At 42.2% G+C, this 21208-nt stretch overlaps 1 protein-coding gene and 1 non-coding gene across 3 annotated transcripts in view; both read right to left on the bottom strand.

The window, feature by feature from the left end:
- Nucleotides 1-21208, bottom strand: part of SLC17A8 (solute carrier family 17 member 8) — a 66420-nt gene that overhangs the window by 18156 nt on the left and 27056 nt on the right. Inside the window, exons 3-8 of one of the 2 annotated variants that reach the window (XM_010383571.2) lie at nt 13188-13306; nt 10821-10935; nt 7631-7718; nt 2152-2238; nt 1541-1680; nt 1274-1423 (exon numbers count right to left, since the gene is read on the bottom strand). In XM_010383571.2, coding sequence (XP_010381873.2) covers nt 1274-1423; nt 1541-1680; nt 2152-2238; nt 7631-7718; nt 10821-10935; nt 13188-13306 — 699 coding nt within the window. The remainder of the gene's footprint in view (nt 1-1273; nt 1424-1540; nt 1681-2151; nt 2239-7630; nt 7719-10820; nt 10936-13187; nt 13307-21208) is intronic. The other variant, XM_010383572.2, reaches the window with a different exon arrangement.
- Nucleotides 1770-1875, bottom strand: LOC115900209. Its single transcript, XR_004059877.1, has one exon. It is a non-coding gene; the product is annotated as a small nucleolar RNA U13 (small nucleolar RNA).

The raw sequence follows: 21208 nt of genomic DNA, 5'->3' as shown, positions 1-21208 counted from the left end.
AAGAAACAATAAGCAATTTGTCATTGTTTCTGAGAAAGGGGCCTCCCTAATTCCCTTGCCCACCTCCACTCCACAGTCCCCCTATCTACCACCACCAAATTTAAGCATCTAATTATGTGGGATCTGGGAAGGCCTGAATTTCATAATAAATAAATGATGAATGAGTGAATGATTTTAGACTTATCTGTGTCCTCTACCAGATTGGAAGCTCCTTGAGGGTAGAGATGACTTTTCTTCATCACAGAGGGCATGGCACATGGGAGATAAAGAACTTGGCACCCAGTGAGCACTGATGACTGATGACAGCCACCATTTCACGACTATGCCAACTCTTCCATGGTCACTTCTGACAGTATCTATAGCTAGGCAGACATTTGTGCCTGCTCGGCTGCTGTTCTTTCCCTTGTAGGAAAGAGGTTTAATTATCTTATGATGACAGTTTATGATTCACTATCCACACCCTTCCTCCCTAAAACACAATTGGCTTGATGATAATGTCTAGGAGCACTGAAAGAGGTTCTTTCTTTTTTCCCTTTTTCTTTTTTCTTTTTAGACAGAGTCTTGCTCTGTTGCCCAGGCTGGAGTACAGTGGTGCAATCTCGCCTCACTGCAACCTCCGCCTCCTGGGTTCAAGTGATTCTCCTGTCTCAGCCTCCTGAGTAACTAGGATCATAGGCATGTGTCACCACACCCAGCTAATTTTTGTATTTTTAGTAGAGGCAGGGTTTCGCCATGTTGGTCAGGCTGGTCCTGACCTCAGGTGATCCGCCCGCCTTGGCCTCCTAAAATGCTGGGATTACAGGCATGAGCCACCATGCCTGGCAGAAAGAGGTTCTTTCTAACCCATTGCAAGCAATGATTGTTACTGCTATAGCCACCATTATGGAGAGGGAGTATTCTGCAAAATGGGTGGTAAGATTCTTACTGTTACTCACTGAGTAGCTTATAGGAAGAAAAGAAAACCCACACCCTTAAATCTTTTTATCCTCACCTAATATGCCATCCTTGAGCTAGCTTCAAAAACACTTTAAGATTGGGTACAACATAAATCTTTAAAGCAGCTTAATACGACTCTGATCCTTGCTAAGAAGAAATTAAACAGCTATGCATACTATGCATAGAATGTATAACTTGTCTGACAGCCGGGCTATTAGGTGTCACAGAACTGTTATGAATTATGATCAGCAATTTAATTATTTTATCATACAAAGTTATTCTCTGTAGAATCAAAAGATTTAAAGTTCAAGAATATTTGGAGCATCTGTATGTTTACCTTACTTATTGCAAATCCAAAGACCTCTTCAAAATAAGCAGGCTGACTTATAAGGAGCAAATAAAAGGTCCAGCTTCTGCAAAAATTTGCCACAATGATTGCATAAACCGGCAAAGATGTGAAAAATCTTTTCCACGGGGTACTAAATTTCTAGGGAGTAAAAATACCATGAGATCTTTTAGTAAAGATATTGACATTTTTTCTGTAAATAGGCAACACAATCACTCATGAAAAGAGGTAAGTCTTCATTTGACTTTTTATACTTACACTTAGACTAACCATGCTGGCCCCCTCGCCTATGCTTGTCTCTATGTAGGTCTTCTCCTCATTGGATATTGTTGGATGAGCTGCTGGGCACTCATAGGCCTGCAACAGCCAAAACATGTACCAAATAATCCCAAACATACCTGCAGTTAAAAAAGAAAAGGCTGGGTTATATGGTCTCATTTTCTTCCATTTCTAAATTTTTCAATTTTTACCATATATATTTTTTGCATGTAAAATGGGTAATGTGCCAATGTTGTAACAAGGTTTGAGGGACTCAAACATCTCACACATGCGTGTGAACACTCAATTATCACATTTATGAACTACAAGAGGATCTTTACAATATTTCCAAATGGCAGTATGTTCAGCTAGGGGAAAGTATTTTGTTGATGTTCCCCTTGTTGTTAACTGGTAAAGAAAGACAATGTTCTGCTTATTTTTTTTAGGTCAACTTTAAACATTAATCAAATCATAGATAAAGTATTCCATCTATATAATAAACTTGTTTTAGTAATCTCTATTTTGATGTAATGAACTCTGAGCCAAACCCATATGCAGTAAAATATCATCTCTATGAGTCACATGTGAACTTGTGAAGTCAAATCACTCACCATAAATATAAAAGACAGAGGACCATCCAATGTACTGCACCAACACCCCAGCCAGGGGCATGGCAACCACTGCCCCTGCATAGGAACCTGGAACAAGAAAAGATTGAGGGAATCTGACCAATCATCACACAAGCCTTTTCAGCTAATTTAGAATTCATGTGGTAAAGTCAAGAATGAATCCAACTGAGCAGGAGTCAGACTGTCTCCATGTAGAGAGACAGGCAAACTCCCAGTGCGCCTTAGAATGGGGCTTCCAAGAGAGGAAGGTCACCAGCATGCCCTTTAACTCCATCCAGGGACCACACAGGATTTAGACAAAGGTTGATCCAGCACCACAGTTTGGAATTACATGAGAGAATGGAATCAGAAGATGAAAAAAATCTAAGAGAAATTTTGAAAATTCAACCAGGCACAATATTGGATGCTAAAAAGAGCAAGCAAAGGAACATACAAAATTTGCTTAGGAAGACTGGAAGGATTCTCATCCAGATCTTTAAATGAGGGACATTAAATTATTTAAAAGATCATGATTTTTAAAGTCTTGATTAAAAAAAACAAAAAGGAGAGGGTTGCCAGGCACGGTGGCTCATGCCTGTAATCGTAACACTTTGGGAGGCTGAGGCGGGCAGATCACTTGAGGCCAGGAGTTCAAGACCAGCCTGGTCAACATAGCAAAACTCCATCTCTACTAAAAATACAAAAAATTAGCCTGGCATGGTGGCACATGCCTGTAATCCCAGCTACTTGGAAGGCTGAGGCATGGGAATCGCTTGAACCCGGGAGGCGGAGGTTGCAGTGAGCCAAGATCTCACCACTGCACTCCAGCCTGGGTGACAGCGAGACAGTGTCTCAAGAAAAAAAAAAAAAAAGGTGAGGGGTGAACAATTAAATTCCAGATGGCAAGAGGGCTGCTGTCTCCATTCAGCTCCTGAATAGGTATGTTTTTACATGTATTTGTTACTTTGTAAAACTTAAGCTTGCAAATGCTTACCTGTGTGTGAATGTTTATCTTGTCTAGACAAGAAAATTGTGACTAGAGGCAGTGACCTGACCTCTGCTATCCTCTGGACATCTGGTAGGGAAACATGAGCCCTGTGACCTCCCATTATTGGGAGTTATTAGCTGAAAGGAAAAGTTATTCTCTGAAACTCCCCCTGGGCTGTAAATGAAAAAACTGTTGCTTCAGAAAAAGTGAGTGGTGAAAGGAAATTCTGTATCCCAGAATTCGATGCTAAGGAAGATCTTTAGGAAATGGGAGGTTGGGGATCTTCCAGAGAAATAGGTTAAATCCCATCTTTCCAAGGTGGGCCTGACCCTCGGTGAAAGGCCCAGTCTGAGATCTGGGATCTGAATATCTTGACACCCGAGGAAGTCAAGAGACTCATTTTTCTCAGAGATAAGATGGGAATGAAATATCCATCTCAAGGGGCTGTTTTGAGGTTCAAATAAACTATGTATGTGAAGATGCTTTGTAAGTTATAAAGGGTTACACAAATGCCAGCTATTACCTCTATTATCATGTACAGAATGACAACACACTAAAAAAACAAACAATCTCAGGGGTCCTCAAACCAATAAGGTGAGCACTCCAGGCATGTGTTGAGAATGGGCTGCAGGTCTGACTCTGCTGTGCATGGAGATAGGGTGGCCTTTGTCCCCAGGCCAAATATCCTGGGAGGTGGGGTGGGTGAGTCTGGTTTAGGTAATGCAAAAGAATACCTGGGGCAGAGGCAGGTAGAGAATAACCCCCACCAACTAAGATGCACTGAGTACTTTCTGGGCGCCTAGTATCATGCTAAGTATTCTGTACCCATGACTTTGTTTAACTCTCCTTCAACTTGACAAGGTAGGTACCAATATGACCCCCATTTTATAAGGAGAAAGCAGGCTGGGGGAGGGGAGGTGGATTGCCTGAGGTCGCACAGGTAGAAGAGATGACAAGTCACTGGACAGGGGCCCAGGTCTGTGGAACCCCAAAGCCCTTACTCTTATTTAATCATTCAATCATGCCTCCTTCACTCAAAATCACCTGATAATTCCCCTTACATAGTAAGAAGCATTCTTTCATTGGGGAAACTTTACAATGTGATATGGCTTGGCTCTGTGTCCCTACCCAAATCACATCTCAAATTGTAATTCCCACGTGTTGAGGGAAGAACCCAGTGGGAGGTGACTGGGTCATGGGGACAGATTTCCCCCATGCTGTTCTTATGACAGTGAGTGAGATCCTATGAGATCTGATGGTTTAAAAGTGTGGCACTTTCCCCTTCTCTCTCTTTCTCTCCTGCCACCATGTAAGACGTGCCTTGCCTCCCCTTTTGCCTCCTGCCATGATTGTAAGCTTCCTGACGCCTCCCCAGCCGTGCAGAGCCATGAGTTGATTAAACCTCTTTCTTTTATAAATTACCCAGTCTCAGGTGGTTCTTTATAGCTGTGTGAAAACAGACTAATACACAATGTGACCTAAACTACCCTTTTTTTCTATCAGAAAAAAATCTTCCTCATCCTTTTACACACCCTCCAATGTCAGTTCTTATTAGACACAGCCCCTTGAACAGACAACAGGACACTCAGGCCTTACTGCAGCTGCCCACCGCTGCTCCCAGACTGCCCTGGGGAGCAGACTGCAGCTCAGTCCCCTGGGCCTCAGACGATTGTGGAATGATATGTGGAGAAGGGAAGAACAGAACTGGGGGTGAGAAAGAGGTCCCGGTTCTACCCTCACTAGCTGCAAGAATTTAAATCTTTTTTCCCTCGCTCAGCCTCAGTTTGCTCCACTATAAAACAATGGGTTGTAACTGGATGTATTAGTCTGATTTCATGCTGCTGATAAAGACAAACCCAAGTCTGAGCAATTTACAAAAGAAAGAGGTTTAACTGGACTTACAATTCCACGTGGCGGGGGAGACCTCACAATCATGGCAGAAGGTAAAGAAGAGCAAGTCACATCTTACGTGGATGGTGACAGGCAAAGAGAGAGCTTGTGTAGAGAAACTTCCGTTTTTAAAACCATCGGATCTCATGAGACCCATTGACTATCACGAGAAAAGCATGGAAAAGGCCTACGACCATGATTTAATCACCTCTCACCAGGTTCCTCTCATAACACATGGGAATTACAGGAGCTACAAGATGAGATTTGGTGGGGACACAGCCAAACCATATCAGTGGATGTTTTCTAGAATCCCTTCTAATTCCAATATCTTTTGAGATTAAGAATTGATTCGCTCCAAGCCTGGGTTTCCTTCTTGAACATTTTCCTTAGGTTGTTCTTTGAAACCAAGGCCACACCTTAGCTGGGACATGTAATGAAGCTTGTGTCCTTGATCAGGTAACTTTCCTTGAGAGTCAAACCATTTCTTAAATCAACCCTATTAGGGCTATAAAAACATACTAAGAATGGGGAGTGGCTGCTAGTCATTCTCATTTTGCTGGCAAATCAAAATGAAAGGTCTTACAAATAAACCATCCAAAGAAAGTAAGGTCAAGGATCTAACAAGTCACAAGGCCAGCTGGGGTGGAGTCTTATCCTCTTCTAGAGTTGGTGTAAGTGCAGTAGTGGGATGGAGATGCTCTTAAACTGCAAATGAGCAGATGGAGATGGTTTCCAAGGACAAGAGACACTAAAGATATAAAGACATCAAGGCTGAGCATGCAATTCCCAACTAGGCACAAAGTAGGCATATCGATGAATACCTCACACCACATTTTCAAGATTACTTTATTATTATTTCAAGAAGGTAAAAGGCCAGCAGAAAGAGGAAAATTAAAACATATGCAGAAATAAATAGAAAGCTGTATTTCTCCCTTTAGCAAAGAATATCATCTTAGGAAAGGTGTGCTAGCTTGAAAAACAGACAGAACTAAGCTGTAATTCACACTGCTTAGGCTACATGGTGACTTCCGTGGTCTAAGGTTTTTGTTGTTGTGGGGGTTTTTTGTTTTGTTTTTTGTTTGTTTGTTTGTTTTGTTTTGTTTTGTTTTTTTGAGACAGGGTCTTACTCTGTCACCTAGGCTGGAGTACAATGGTGTGATCTTGGCTCACTGCAACCTCTGCTTCCGGACTCAAGCCTTGGCCTCCTGAGTAGCTGGGACCACAGGCATGGGCCACTGCACCCAGTTAATTTTTTGTGTTTTTGGTAGAGATGGGGTTTCATCATGTTGTCCAGGTTGGTCTCAAACTCCTAGGCTCAAGCAATCTGCCACCTCAGCCTCCCAAAGTGCTGGGATTACAGGTGCGAGACACCATGCCTGGCTGGTCTAAGGTACTTTTACCTTCATGGGCCCCTTCCCTCAACACATTTACCACTGTGTTGATGGAAGCAGCATGTGCTGTTGTTGTTCTGTTGTTGATTGGTACCTAGGGACGCAGCCACGCCTAGAGAGGCCAGTCCCACTGGGGTAGCTTGGAGATGGGCAACTTCAGCAAGGTGAAGTTTGGAAATGCAGGAATTGAAGTCACATACTACTTGGGGACTACTCATTTACTTTCAGATAAGATGGATGGTCTCTACTTCTTATTATCTGACAAAAATTAATTTAAATGTCTATATGACAATGTGTGCATGGTAGGAGTGTGAAATAAGGAAAGCTCCAGATCAAAAGTCAGGTCTCATTCTAGCTCCATGATCTTGGGCAAGTCACTGAACTTTAGTTTCATATAAAAAGAAGAGGCGTGGGATGCTTGATGATCCCATCTTTCCACTTTTGTCCTTAGCAAATGTCATTTGCTGGCTAATCCAACAACCACTTCCAACCCTTTCTCCCTTCCCCTTCACTCCTGAAGAGGCTGGTGAAGCTAGGTATCTGCTTGCCTAGACTCCTCTGCAGTTAGTAAAGCATATGATACAGTTAGGGCCAAATAAATTAAAGTGGAAGGTTGGTAGGGGGCTTTGGGAAAGCTTTTGTTTTCCTGATGAAAGGGACAGATGGAATAAGCACAAGAGTAAATAAAAAGCTATCTCTGAGGATACCAGAGTAGAAAGTCAGAACATGCCTAAGCCCTGGATGGATTTTTGAGCAGCAGAACCAACACTAACAACCACTCACCTTTAGAATACTGTTATATAAAATAAATAGACTCATTTTAAGGCCCTTAGTAGGGTTTTCAGTTACTTGAAGTCAAAAAAGCATTCCATTTCTTTTTTCTTTTTAGAGACAAGGTCTCACTCTGTCACTCAGGCTGGAGTGCTGTGGCCATCATAGCTTACTACAGCCTCAACCTCCCAGGCTCAAGCAGTCCTCCTGCCTCAGCCTCCCTAGTAGCTAGGATCCCAGGCACACACCCCCACACTCGGCTAATTTTTTTTTTTTAAAGACAAAGTCTCACTATATTGCCCAGGCTGGTCTCGAACTCCTGGGCTCCAGTGATCTTCCTGCCTCGGCCTCCCTAAAGTGCTGAGATTACAGGTGTGAGCCACTGCATGAACCCAAAAAAAGCATTCCTAAATAAACTTTGTTATTATTCTAATATACCCACCACAAAAAGAGGTTGTGGCCAGTCGGCTTCTCTCCAAAGGTGGTGCCCACTTACTCCACATCCCATGGCAAGCTGGGTAGGTCACACCCTGGCAGAAGAGTTGAAAATAGATTAGTTGATTTGACTCTAGTTTCTGCTTGTGTTTAAAATATAGATGCTGCTTCTTCACAGAGGCTACAATATAAAAGCCCAATTTATAGACACTGTTGTAGGCTGAATATTTGTGTCCCCACCAAATTCCTGTGTTAAAACCTAATTCCCAATGTGATGGTATTTGGAGATGGACCTTTGGGAAGTGACTAGGTAAAAAATGAATGAGATTAGTGCCTTATAAAAGAAACTCCAGAGAGCTCCCTCATCGCTTCTGCCTTGAGCAGACAAAGAGAAGGTAGTTGTTTATGAATCAGGAAGCTGACCCTCCCAAGTCACCGATCTGCCAGCACCTCAATCTTTGACTCCCCAGCCTCCAGAACTGTAAGAAATACATTTCTAGGCCGGGCGCGTTGGCTCAAGCCTGTAATCCCAGCACTTTGGGAGGCCGAGACGGGCAGATCACGAGGTCAGGAGATCGAAACCATCCTGACTAACACGGTGAAACCCCATCTCTACTAAATAATATGAAAAACTAGCCGGGTGAGGTGGCGGGCGCCTGTAGTCCCAGCTACTTGGGAGGCTGAGGCAGGAGAATGGCGTGAACCCGGGAGGTGGAACTTGCAGTGAGCCGAGATCGCGCCACTGCACTCCAGCCTGGGCGACAGAGTGATACTCTGTCTCAAAAAAAAAAAAAAAAAAAAAGAAATACATTTCTAGGCCCGGAGTGGTGGCTTACGCCTGCAATCCCAGAACTTTGAGAGGCCAAGCTGGGTGGATCACTTGAGGCCAGGAGTTCAAGACTAGTATAGCCAACATGATGAAACCCCATCTCTACTAAAAATATAAAAACTAGCTGGGCATGATGGTGCATGCTTGTAATCCCAACTCCTTGGGAGGCTGAGGCACAAGAATCGCTTGAACCCAGGAGGCAGAGGTTGCAGCGAACTGAGATTGCACCACTGCACTTTAGCCTGGGCAACAGAGTGAGACTGTCAAAAAAATAAAAATAAAAAAATAAAAATAAAAAAGGCCAGGCACAGGCACAGTGGCTTATGTTTGTAATCCCAGCAGTTTGGGAGGCTGAGGTGGGCGGATCACCCAAGGTCAGGAGTTCAAGACCAGCCTGGCCAACATGGCGAAATCCTGTCTCTACCAAAAATACAAAAATTAGCCGGATATAGTGGCATGTCCCTGTAATCCCAGCTATGCAGGAGGCTGAAGCAGAAGAATCACTTGAACCTGGGAGGTAGAGGTTGCACTGAGCTGAGATTGCGCCACTGCACTCCAACCTCAGTAACACAGTGAGACTCTGTCTCAAAAAAATAAATAAAAAATAAAAAGAAAAGAAAATTCTTTTGTTTATAACCTACCTAGTTTATGGTATTCTGTAGAAACCCAAATGGACAAAGACAGACACTAAACAGCATGATTCAGCTATTTTTGACTCACAGTACAGATGCTGAAATTCAAATACAGTTCACATGTAAGCATGGTAGAAGATGGGGGAAAAGGTCTTTATATTTTTATTTCATATTATCATAGACTATCAGTGTAGGAAGAGCCTTCCACAGTCAGCTGGTCCATCCTCTCATTTCAAGACACAGAGCATGAGGCTCAGGGCCATTAAGTGACTAAAATTTAGTCTTCATGGATGCTAATATTGCGTTCTTTCCACCACACGGGTACATCCCAAAGTGCAATATATGTCCCTCTAGTGGGAGTAGAGTTGGATTTGAAACGATATAACAATTTACATTCTTAATTATAACACATATATGCTAGTATATATATTACAATTAATCTATATATAATTAAATTTTTATATAATTATACTATATATATGTGTATATATATATATGCTTTGAAAAAGATGTAACTAGTGGCTGGGCGTGGTGGCTCACGCCTGTAATCCCAGCACTTTGGGAGGCAGAGGTGGGCGGACCATCTGAGGTCAGGAGTTCGAGACCAGCCTGGCCAACATGGTGAAACCCCATCTCTACTAAAAATACAAAAAAATTAGCTGGTGTGGTGGCTGGCACCTGTAGTCCCAGCTACTCAAGAGGCTGAGGTAGGAGAATCGCTTGAATCCGGGAGGCGGATGTTGCAGTGAGCCGACATCACGCCACTGCACTCCAGCCTGGATGACAGAGCGGGACTCTATCTCAAAGAAAAAAAAAAAAAAAAAAGGAAAAGATGTAACTAGCACATCAAACCCATGATTTCAAAGATGTTGTTGCTTAGAATAATAGGTATCTTTTGTTTTTTGTTTTAAATGAGTCGATCTAGGGAAAAACAATAGGCAAATAATAGTGCAAGTTATACATGGGCATAACAAAGTGATGAAGGTCAGAGGTGAATGACTGTGTTTGGGAAACACTGTTGTATATCGGGGGTTGCAAACTATGGGCCAATTGGTTCACCATCTGTTTTTTTGTAGTCCACAAGCTGAGAATGTTTTTTACATTTTTAAATGGTGAGAAAAAAATCAAAAGAAGAATAATATTTAATGGCACACACAATCATATGAAATTCAAATTTCAGTTTGTAAAATGCTTATTGGAACATAACCATGCCCATTTGTTTCTAGTTTGTTTCTGCCTGCTTTTGCACTACAGCAGCAGTGTTGAGTAGGTGCAACAGACACCGTATGGCCTGCAAAGTCCAGAATATTTACCTTCTGGCTCCATATCATGGTGCCTCCTTCAGTGAATTAAATCTCTGCATCAGACTACACCCTTGAAAATGTACAGATTTATTAATGAATCCACTTAAATTGCTTTAGTGGAATGAGTCTTTCCTATGTGAACTGTAGGTTTGGGCTTCAGTTTCACTATCCATTAAAATGAAGAGGGTCGGGTTAGATTATCCCTAAGATCATTATGGAAGGGTCCTTTATTGTTCCTAAATGTAAAATCACACAAGGCATTTGAATTACAATTCTTGAAATTTTAGCCATTACCAGAGAATGGAAATAGCAGGAAAAGGAAGAAAATATAGAAAAAAACTGAGTAAAGGGAGTTTTCTTCAGATGCTGAATTTTCTAAAGGACTGGACTGTCTCTAGCAACATCAAAAACTGTAAGGAAAGTATCTCCTACCTCCACTAGACCTTGCAGAATTCTGACACACATGACGCATCCGTAATGCACTCTGGCTGCAGAGGGAATGAACATGTTCAGAGTCGATGTTAAGAAGATGGCAGCTCCAAAGACCCTGAGGGACCAAAGCACTCTGTTATTCGGCAGGCCGGCTGGTGGATGTGGTACTTCAGCTAAGCACCAGAAACAAACCTAACAGTTCATGAAAGATCCCTGTGGAAATCCCTGTGGAAAGATCATGCCGGTAAACCCAGTACTTTGGGAGGCTGAGGTGGGTGGATCACCTGAGGTCAGAAGTTTGAGACCAGCCTGGCCAACATGGTGAAACCCCATCTCTACTAAAAACACAAAAAATTAGCCGGGTGTGGTGGCTGGCACCTGTAATTTGGAGAAATAGATGTGTTAGGGTCTAGTGTGCCCCAAGCTAGATTCTTGGGCTTCTTTGATTCCCAAGCTCTGGCCCCTGGACCAACAATGAACAAATTTTTGGCAGTACAGGGATGTCCTGCCTGGATGACGTCCTGAAAAGTTGGAGATTGGCCAGGTTCAGGTAAGCTTGCTAGAGACCTACCATCCTGCCTGGTCCCCCCTGACCGACCTTTTCTGACTGTTACTGTATGTTTGAGGTTGTTTCCTGCTTTCCCAGAGCTGCTCTCAGTTTACCAGAAGGAAACACTGTCTATCCAAGAAGATTGTATGTCCTGGGACCGAAGCACGAAACAGGTTGTGTACCTGTCTTAGCTCCCATTCCCTGACCAGCCCAGTGTACCCTGGGAAAAGAGAGCAAGCAGCATTTTCTTCCCCTCTCACATATGTTAATGATGTTTCCACTTTTTTCATGTGCTGGGAAATTAGATTATGTGTGATTTTTTTTCAAGGCAGAGGTGTAAGCAGTAACCCAGGAAACCATAGCAACCAATATTTTATCACTTTTTAAAAAGAATACAATAGGTAAGTAGCAATAAATAAAAGACATAAATTAGACAAGAACCTAAATAAATACATGCTTATTCATATTGAGATCTTATGGTAGTGGCTTCCAAATTTTTTACCTTAACCCGTAAACAAAATACATTTTATATTGCAACCCAGTTCACACTCATGCATACAAATGTAACTGAAACAAGTTTCAAAAACCAATATTTACCCTTATGTGCAATGCATTCAGATATTTTCCATTCTATTTGATTCTATTTGATTATCTTTTCTTCTATTTCTCTCTTTCTTTTTAAAAAATGCTCGTTGGTAAATCATCATATTGTTTTCACAACTATCTAATGAGTTGTGCTTTAGAATTTGAAAAAAACTTTTTTAAAAATGTAATGCACTTCATGAAATCCATTTATGGAAAGTCATATGGGAAATAAAATTGGAAGGGACCTGGAGAGATTTAGTTCACTCCTTTTCTAATACATGATACACTCTACAACGTCTCCCCCAAGTGGCCATCCTCCTCTGCTTGAATACCTCCAGTGACAGAGAACTCACTGCTTCTTGAGACAGCTCACTCTGTTCTTGGATACTTTTAATTGCTCAAACACCCACTACAGAGTCTCAAGGACATCAGAGACACATCTTGCAGTCTAGAGGCAAGCCCCCACCACTCATCTGAGAAAACCTTTTCTGGGTGATATTAACATAAGATTACAGAATGTCACTGGTCAAGGAGAACTGAAATATAATTTAGTCCAATGTTTCATTTCACAGATGAAGAAACTGAGGCCCAGTGAGGGAAGGAAAGTGACTCAATAGAGGTCACCCAGTGATCCAGTTAAGGGGCAGGAACCTCTCCTGACTCAGAGTTGATTGCTCTTTTTACCACATAATCACTTAAAGAGTTGCAAGGTAAATTTAATTGGATGAAAAACGAAATAAAAAGAGACTCTTGACTGGGTGCTTGTGGCTCACGCCTGTAATCCCAGTACTTTGAGAGGCTAAGGAGAGTGGATCACTTGAGGTCAGGAGTTTGAGACCAGCCTGGCCAACATGGTGAAACCTCGTCTCTACCAAAAATACAAAAATTAGATGGGTGCAGTGGTGTACACTTGTAATCCCAACTGTTCAGGAGGCTAAAGAACCAGAATTGTTTGAATGCCGAGTGGGGTGGGGGAGGGGGCGGGGCAGAGGTTGCAGTGAGCCAAGATCACACCACTGCACTCCAGCCTAGGTGACAGAGTGAGACATCGTCTCGAAAATAAAAATAAATTAAGAGCAGGGTCATTTGGGATCAGTATCTGTGAATTGCATCTATCCAGATGGCTCCTATTTTTCATTCTGCACCCCCAAATTGAGAGCTAGCTATGCAGAGTTTATAAGTACAAAGCCACGTTTCATTGGTTTGTACCATGTTATATCAATTTATCTTACCTGTTAGCAGCAAACTTGTTTGAAATGAAACCACCTGGAATTTGTGTCATAATATAGCCCCAGAAAAACGATCCATGGATAAGGCCCACTGTTTCTGGATCCCAGTTAAACTGTGCTGTCTGGAAATGAGAAATCAGATATAGTTGTGTTTCTTAGGAAAAGGCTGACAACTATTTTTCACCAATGAGCCTACACAATAATAACCTCATGAGGTCTTTCTTTTTTCATTTATTCAACACATGTTTATGGAGGGCATCTTACATACTTGGGGTACAGCAGCAAGCAAAAGTTCTAGGCCAGGCATAGTGATGCGTGCCTGTAGTCCCAGTTATTTAGGAGGCTGAGGTGGGAGGATGGCTTGAGCCCATGAGGTCGAGGCTGCAGTGAGCCAAGATAGTGCCATTGCACTCCAGACTGGGCAACAGAGTGAAACCCTGTCTTAAAAAACAAAACTGGCCGGGTGTGGTGGCTCATGCCTGTAATCCCAGCACTTTGGGAGGCTGAGGCAGGTGGATCACGAGGTCAGGAGATCGAGACCATCCTGACTAACATGGTGAAACCCCATCTCTACTAAAAATACAAAAAAAAAAAAGAAATTAGCCGGACATGGTGGCAGGTGCCTGTAGTCCCAGCTACTCAGGAGGCTGAGGATGAATGGCGTGAACATGGGAGACAGAACTTGCAGTGAGCCAAGATCGCACCACTGCACTCCAGCTTGGGCGACAGAGAGAGACTCCATCTCAAAAACAAACAAAACAAACAAACAAAAACAACAAAGTCCCTGCCCTCATAGATTTCACCTTCTGATAAGAGATTATGTACAAATTTATGTATTTATAGTAATGGTCATGGTGACTCACACCTGTAATCCCAATGCTTTGGAAGGCCTAGGCAGGAGGATTACTTGAGGTCAGGAGCTCAAGACCAGCCTGGGCAATGCAGCAAGACGCCATCTCTACAAAAAATTAAAAATCTAGCCAGCTAGGCCAGGTGCAATGGCTCACACTTGTAATCCCAGAACTTTGGGAGATAGAGGTGGGTGGATCACCTGAGGTCAGGAGTTCGAGACCAGCCTAGCCAACATGGTGAAACCCCATCTCTACTGAAAATACAAAAATCAGCTGGGTGTGGTGGCAGGTGCCTGTAATCCCAGCTACTTGGGAGGCTGAGGCAGGAGAATCACTTGAACCCAAGAGGCGGAGGTTATAGTGAGCCAAGATCACACCACTACACTCCAGCCTGGGTGAGACAGAGAGACTCCATCTCAAAAAATAAATAAATAAATAAACAAATCTAGCCAGGTATGGTAGTGCGTGCCTGTAGTCCTAACTATTCAGGAGGCTGAGGTAGGAGGATCCCTGGAACCCAGGAGTTGGTCAAGGTTAAGGTAAGCTATAAACACACAACTGCACTCCAGTGTGAGTGACAGAGCAAGACTCTGTCTCTAAAAATACATATATCTAATGTGTGTGTATATATATAATATATATAATGTGTGTATATATGTATACATATATATACATGTATATATGTATATACATACATATACATACATATATACATATATGTATGTACGTATATACATATATACACACACACAGAGAAAACACAAAATAGCAATGAATGCTAAGGAGAAAATAAAATAGTTTGTGAAGAAAGCAAAAAATGGGGTTTTGTGGGGGCTACTATTTGCTACATTATTCAGATGCCAGTTCAGTGATAGCACAAAGAGAATTAGAGTCTTAAGTCTCTCATTTCTTAATGAGGACAATAAAGCCCATTCTACCTACCCATAGGATGTGTGGGGATAAATGGCATGAATATTTCCAGTGGGTTATCTCTCTGCTTAGAGATTTTGCATGTAGCAGATTAGGATAGTGACTGGCACACAGTGTAGACTCAATAAACGTTAACAGTCATATTGTTACAATGCTGATGGCAATGGCAACAACACAACCTTCCACAACTCTTAGGCCATTGAAAATGTGATTCTCTAGGGCTGGAATCCCTTTCCTCATGTTCTCTCCCAGGTAAAGTAACTTATTCTTTTTAGACTCATTGTAAATGGTCCTTCCTCAGAGGAAGCTTCCTGAATCCCCCAAATCGAACTGGTCCCTTTTTCCTGGGCTTGTCTTCAGTGAATGGATATCCACATGTCAATTTCCCACACAGGGTACCAAGAAACTCTAAGATAGTAGCTATGTCCTGTTTGACTTATAGTCTCAGTACCTAAATCAAATGCCTGGGAACATAGAAGGTCCAAGTGTGTATTCGCCAAATGAATGAATAAATGAATGGCTTTGTAAAGCTTTTTGATATCAAAATGCAAATATGGAGTAAGAGGGTTCCTAATTATCATCATACTATGTTTTATAAATTTTCATCACAGCTTATTTTCCTGTCACAAGTTGTTACATATTTCTCTGCCCATCTGTTCAACGTTCATCCTGTGCCTCCTGAATGCAACGTTAGGTGCTGGACAGTGTAAATACAGACTCAAATCAGCATTGTCTTTGCCTTCTAGGAGCTCACAGTCCAAGTCACTTTGGCCTATATTCTCTCATTTTACGAATTACAAAGTTGAAGCTCAATGGTAAAAAGGAACTAGCTAATTATTATTAATTCAAATCAGCTCACCAAATTTGTATTTTGTGTTTATTATGTAACACACATAGTTCTACGCACTGGGGTACAGCAGTGAACAGCCGTAGTGACTCCTGCCTTTTTGAAGATGCCAGTGAAGATAGCGGGCAATAAACAATTATAGGCAGAGTTAGATGGTAACCAGCGATAAGATGAAAAAATAAAGCAGGGAAGGGAATAGGAAGTATTGGATGACAGTGAGGTGGGGTAAATTTTAGACAGAATGGCCAGGAAAGGCTTCACTGAGAAGATGAGTTTTAAGTAAAGACCTAAAGAAAGGAAGGGAGCAAGTCATATGGTCATCTGAGATGTGAGCTTTCCAGGCAGAGAGACAGCAAGTGCAAGGGACCCGAGGTAGGGTTGTGTCTTGTGTGTTAGAGGAAAAGTAGTATGTCAGTACAGCTGGAGGGTAATGAACGAGGAGGAAGAGAAGAGGTGTTAATGCAAGAGAGGTTACAATGATGAAGGGTTCTTTAAGACATCATAGGAACTCTGGCTTTTAGACAAAGAGAGATGAAAACCATTGGAAAATTTGAGCAGAGGTGGAATATGATTTCACTGAGGCGCTTTCTATAGATTTCCTCCTTTAATCTGTAAAACACTTAGAGGTAATTGCAAATGAGGAAACTAAGGCTTAGAGAGATTAATTTACTTGTCCAAGGTCATACAACTATTTGCAAGGAAAAGGGGATGCAAAACCTCTCATCTGCCTAACCCCAAAACACGATATTCTTTCTATTGCTTGGAGAGACTTGATTTTCTGACTAAGGAGAGACCAGACTTCTTTGCCAAGATCCATAGAATTATCTGAGGATCCAAGACAGAGGGAGAACTAGACCCTTTTAACTCCCACTTCAACCAGTTGCTAATTGTCAGTCACAACATCCCTTTCTCATGCCTTTCTCTCTGGAGAAATAGTGCTTCTGTCAATCTCTGAAAAATAATACATGAAGAAGAGCCCCTAGGCTGCTGAGAACTGACTTTTATTGTCATTTGAGTCCCATTAAAATCATAATAGTGGACTAAAGACTTGAATAGACATTTCTCCAAGGAAGAATAAATGACCAATAGACACATGAAGAGGTGGTCAATGTCACTAACCATCAGGGAAATGCAAATCAAAACCACAATAAGACGTCGCTTTATACCTGTTAGGATGACCATTATCAAAAACAAAACAAGACAAGAAGTGTTGGTGAGAATGAAGAGAAAATAAAGCCCTTATACACTGCTGGTGGGAATGACTGCAGCCACTATGGAAAACAGTACAGAGGTTCCTCCAAAATTTAAAAACAGAACTACTGTATGATTTAGCAATCCCACTTCTGGGTATTTATCCAAAAGAGTTGAAATCATGATCTCAGAGAGATATGAGTACCCCCACGTTCACTAAAGCATTATTCACAATAGCCAAGACATGGAAAAAACCTGAACGCCCACTGACAGATGAATAAAGAAAATGTGTCCAGGCACAGTGGCTCATGCCTGTAACTTTGGGAGGCCAAGGCAGGTAGATCACTTGAGGTCAGGAATTCGAGACCAGCCTGGCCAATATGGTGAATCCCCGTCTCTACTAAAAATATAAAAATTAGCCCGGCGTGGTGGCACATGACTGTAATCCCAACTACTCAGGAGGCAGAGGCAGGAGAATCATTTGAACCTGGGAGGCAGAAGTTGCAGTGAGCCAAGATTATGCCACTGCACTCCAACCTGGATGACAGAGACTCCATCTCAAAAAAAAAAAAAAAAAAAAAAAAAAAAAAAAAAAAAGGGAATACTATTCATCTTTTACAAAGAAGAAAATTCTGCAAGATATAACAACTTGCATGAACCTGGAGGACATTATGCTCAGTGAAATGAGCCACTCACAGAAAGACAAATACTGCATGATTCCACTTACATGACATATCCAAAATAGTCAAATTCATAGACTCAAAGAGTAGAATGATGGTTGCCAGGGGCTGGGGGAGGGAGAAATGAGGAGTTACTAATTAATGGGCAAAAAGTTTCAGTCAAGCAAAATGAACAAGCTCTAGAGATCTCTATTCAACATGGTACTTACAGTCAACCATAATGTATTGTACACTAAAAACTTTATTAAAACAGTAGCTCTCATGTTAAGCATTCTTATCACAATAAATTTTTTAAAATTATAAATTAAAAAAAATAATGGCCCTGTATATGGACCATCACTATAGTAAACCAAACACTGTGTCAGATATTGTGAAAGGCCAAAAAAATGGCCCCTAAAAGATATCCACATCAAATCCCTGGGACCTATAAATGCTACCTTATCTGAAAACAGATCTTTGCTGATGTGAAAATGTCAACAATCTTAAAATGAGATATCTGGACTATCCAGCTGTGCCCTAAATCCAATGACAAGTGTCTTTATATATAGGAGAAAGACAGATGGAGATTTGAGACAAAAGAGGAAACACGCAGAGAGATGTCCACATGAAGATGGAGGCAGAAATGAGAGTGACATTGTCCCAGACCGAGGATCTGCTGCATCCACTGGAAGTTGGAAGAGTCAAGGAAGGATTCTCTGCTAAAGTCTTCAGAGGGTGTGAGGTGCTGCCAACACCTTGATTTAGACTTCTTGTCTCCACAGCTCTGAGAGAATAAATTTCTATTGTTTTAAGCCATCAAATTTTTGGTAATATGTTATGGCAGCCTCAGGGAACTAATATAGGCATTTAATATAGGTAAGCTTATTTGATCTTCAGAGTAGTCCTTTTATTCCCATTTCACAATAAGGGCAATGAGGGTTAGCAAAGAACTTCTAGAAATGTCAGTTCCTGTCTGCTCACACTTCTGAGAGGATTCCACCTTCCCCAGCAACATAGGATTCTCCCCCACTGACCAACACAGCTGACTGGACACCTGAGTAGAGAGAGCCAAGCCAGTCAGGTGTGGTGGCTCACGCCTGTAATCCTAGCACTTTGGGAGGCTGGGGTGGACAGATCACTTGAGGTCAGGAGTTCAAGACCAGCCTGGCCAACATGGTGAAATCTCATCTCTATTTTAAAAATACCAAAATGAGCCAGGCGTGGTGGCATGCACCTCTAATCCCACCTACTTGATAGCCTAAGGAGTAGAATCACCTTAACTGGGGAGGTGGAGGTTGCAGCGAGCCGAGATTGTGCCACTGCACTACAGCCTGTGCAAGAGACGAAGATTTTGTCTCAAAAAAAAAAAAAAAAAAAAGTTCAAGACAGCCAAGCTATACGCTAGGCTCAGCCAGTCAGCCTCTCCCCATCTCTCTGTCTCTGTCTCTGTTTCTGTCTCTGTCTGTCTCTGACTCTGTCTGTCTTGTCTCTGTCTCTCTCCCTCTCTCTCTCTCTCTGTCTCTCTCTCTCTCACACACACATACACAGAGAGAGAGAGAGAGAGAGAGTGAGAGCAACCCAAACCCCCAGAGATTCTAGTTAGACAATAGTGCCCTCTTGAACCCAAATAAGTCCCATGGAGTCACAGAGTCAGGGCCAAGTAAATCAGCTTCCTGGCAAGACAAAGGCTCAAGGCACTTCCACTGTGGAGGGCAGTGAGAGGCCAGGGAAGAGGAAAGAAAGCAGTCCATGAAGGACCGGGGAAAACGGAGCTGACTCCAAGAAAAGCAGATGACAGACTCTGTGGGGCAAGCAATTTGGAGACCTTAGCAAAGGCTTCTCTAGTTCCTATGAGGGAAAGCTCCGTTCAGCAGTTCTGGCAGGGCCTGTCCTGCGGCCTCAGAAAGAATTACATAAAGACTCCCTTCCCTCCTCAAGGTGGAGGACAGCCTGGGTTTCAGTCCCACCTCAGGCTGGCTTCTGTGTCCTAGGTGCAGACTGCACAAACATATACCACAGACCTGCTTTCTGCCCTTGGCTTTCATGAGATCCCCTTACAGACCTACAATAATCCCCGCTATCATTTTTTGTTTGTTTAGACGGAGTCTCACTTATCTCGGCTTACTACAACCTCCAGCTCCCAGGATTCTCCTGCCTCAGCCTCCCAAGTAGCAGGGACCACAGGTGTGCGTCACCATGTCTGGCTAATTTCTTTTTGTATCTTTTAGTAGATACGGGGTTTCATCATGTTGGCCAGGCTAGTCTAGAACTCCTGACCTCAGGTGATCCACCCACCTTGGCCTCCCAAATCGCTGGGATTACAGGTGTGAGCCACCATGCCAGGCCCCAATAATGCCCTTTTAACTTGAGCCAGTTTCACTGCACTTCTCTTCTTTACAACCAGCAATCTCTGACCAGGACACAAGGGCAACTTATTCAAGGTCCCAGAGCTCATTAAAACCAGGTCTGGCCAGTTCCAAAGCCCATCCTCTGAATCCTAAAGGGCCCATGATCCATGGGAAGAACTTTGGACTTTTCCTGTGAGTAATGAGAAAACAAAATCACAAGTTTCTCAAACTTCGGTCATTTTTTTTTTCTTACTATATGTCAAACACTTTTCTAAGAGTTCACATGTTTTAACTCAAAACTATTAAATTTAAAATATGGGCCAGGCACAGTGGTGTATGCTTGTAATCCCAGCACTTTGGGAGGCCAAGACAGGAGGAGCCCTTGAGGCCAGGAGTTTGAGATCAGCCTGGGCAACATGGCATGATCCCATCTCTAAAAAACATTTTTTTTTTTAATTAGCTAGGAATGGTGGCGTTAGCCTGTAGACCCAGCTACTCGGAAACTGAAGTGGGAGGATCACTTAAGCCCAGGAGGTCAAGGCTGCAGTGAACTATGATCACACCACTTCACTGAAGCCTGGGCAACAGAGATCCCATTTCAAAAAAAAAAAGATTGATCACGCATTAGTTAAAATCACTCTTCATACCACTTGTAGAACATATGCCACATATTTTAAATATCACCTATTCATACTGCTTATTTCTCTCCTTCTTTTGAAATAAAGATTTAAATATATCTCAGTGCCAAATATCTAGTTCTTCCCCTTAAAACAGAAAAACCAAACAAACATACCAGCCATTCAGAGCTTTTCTTAATACAATTAGTGAAGTATTTGTCATTTGGTTAAACATGCTCAGTTAGTATCTAAGCTTTGTTCTAGGCAGACAAGAGAGAAATAATCTGCTATAAATTAGAGTTATGCTAGAGTCTCTGATACTAAATCCCTACTCCTAAGTCCAGAGGAAAAAAATTTAAACCATATTTCAGATTTTAATCAGTTTCTTAAGACTCCAGAGGGCACAGTCATAGAAACTAGAGAGCGCACATTAGCATTGTTGCTCGGGTTTATCAAAATGTCTTTTCCATATGCCTCAGAGCAGACTCTGTTGACCGAGGTCTATCTTTTCAGGCAACAAACAAATGCAAAACAGCATCTCATTTTGATCTGGGCCTCAGCAGACAAGTTTTAATTAGCTG

The sequence above is a fragment of the Rhinopithecus roxellana genome, chromosome 10 (genome assembly GCF_007565055.1).
Source record: "Rhinopithecus roxellana isolate Shanxi Qingling chromosome 10, ASM756505v1, whole genome shotgun sequence".
NCBI lineage: Eukaryota > Metazoa > Chordata > Mammalia > Primates > Cercopithecidae > Rhinopithecus > Rhinopithecus roxellana.
Note: the sequence above shows the minus strand (reverse complement) of the source record. Positions and strands in the feature narration are given on the sequence as shown.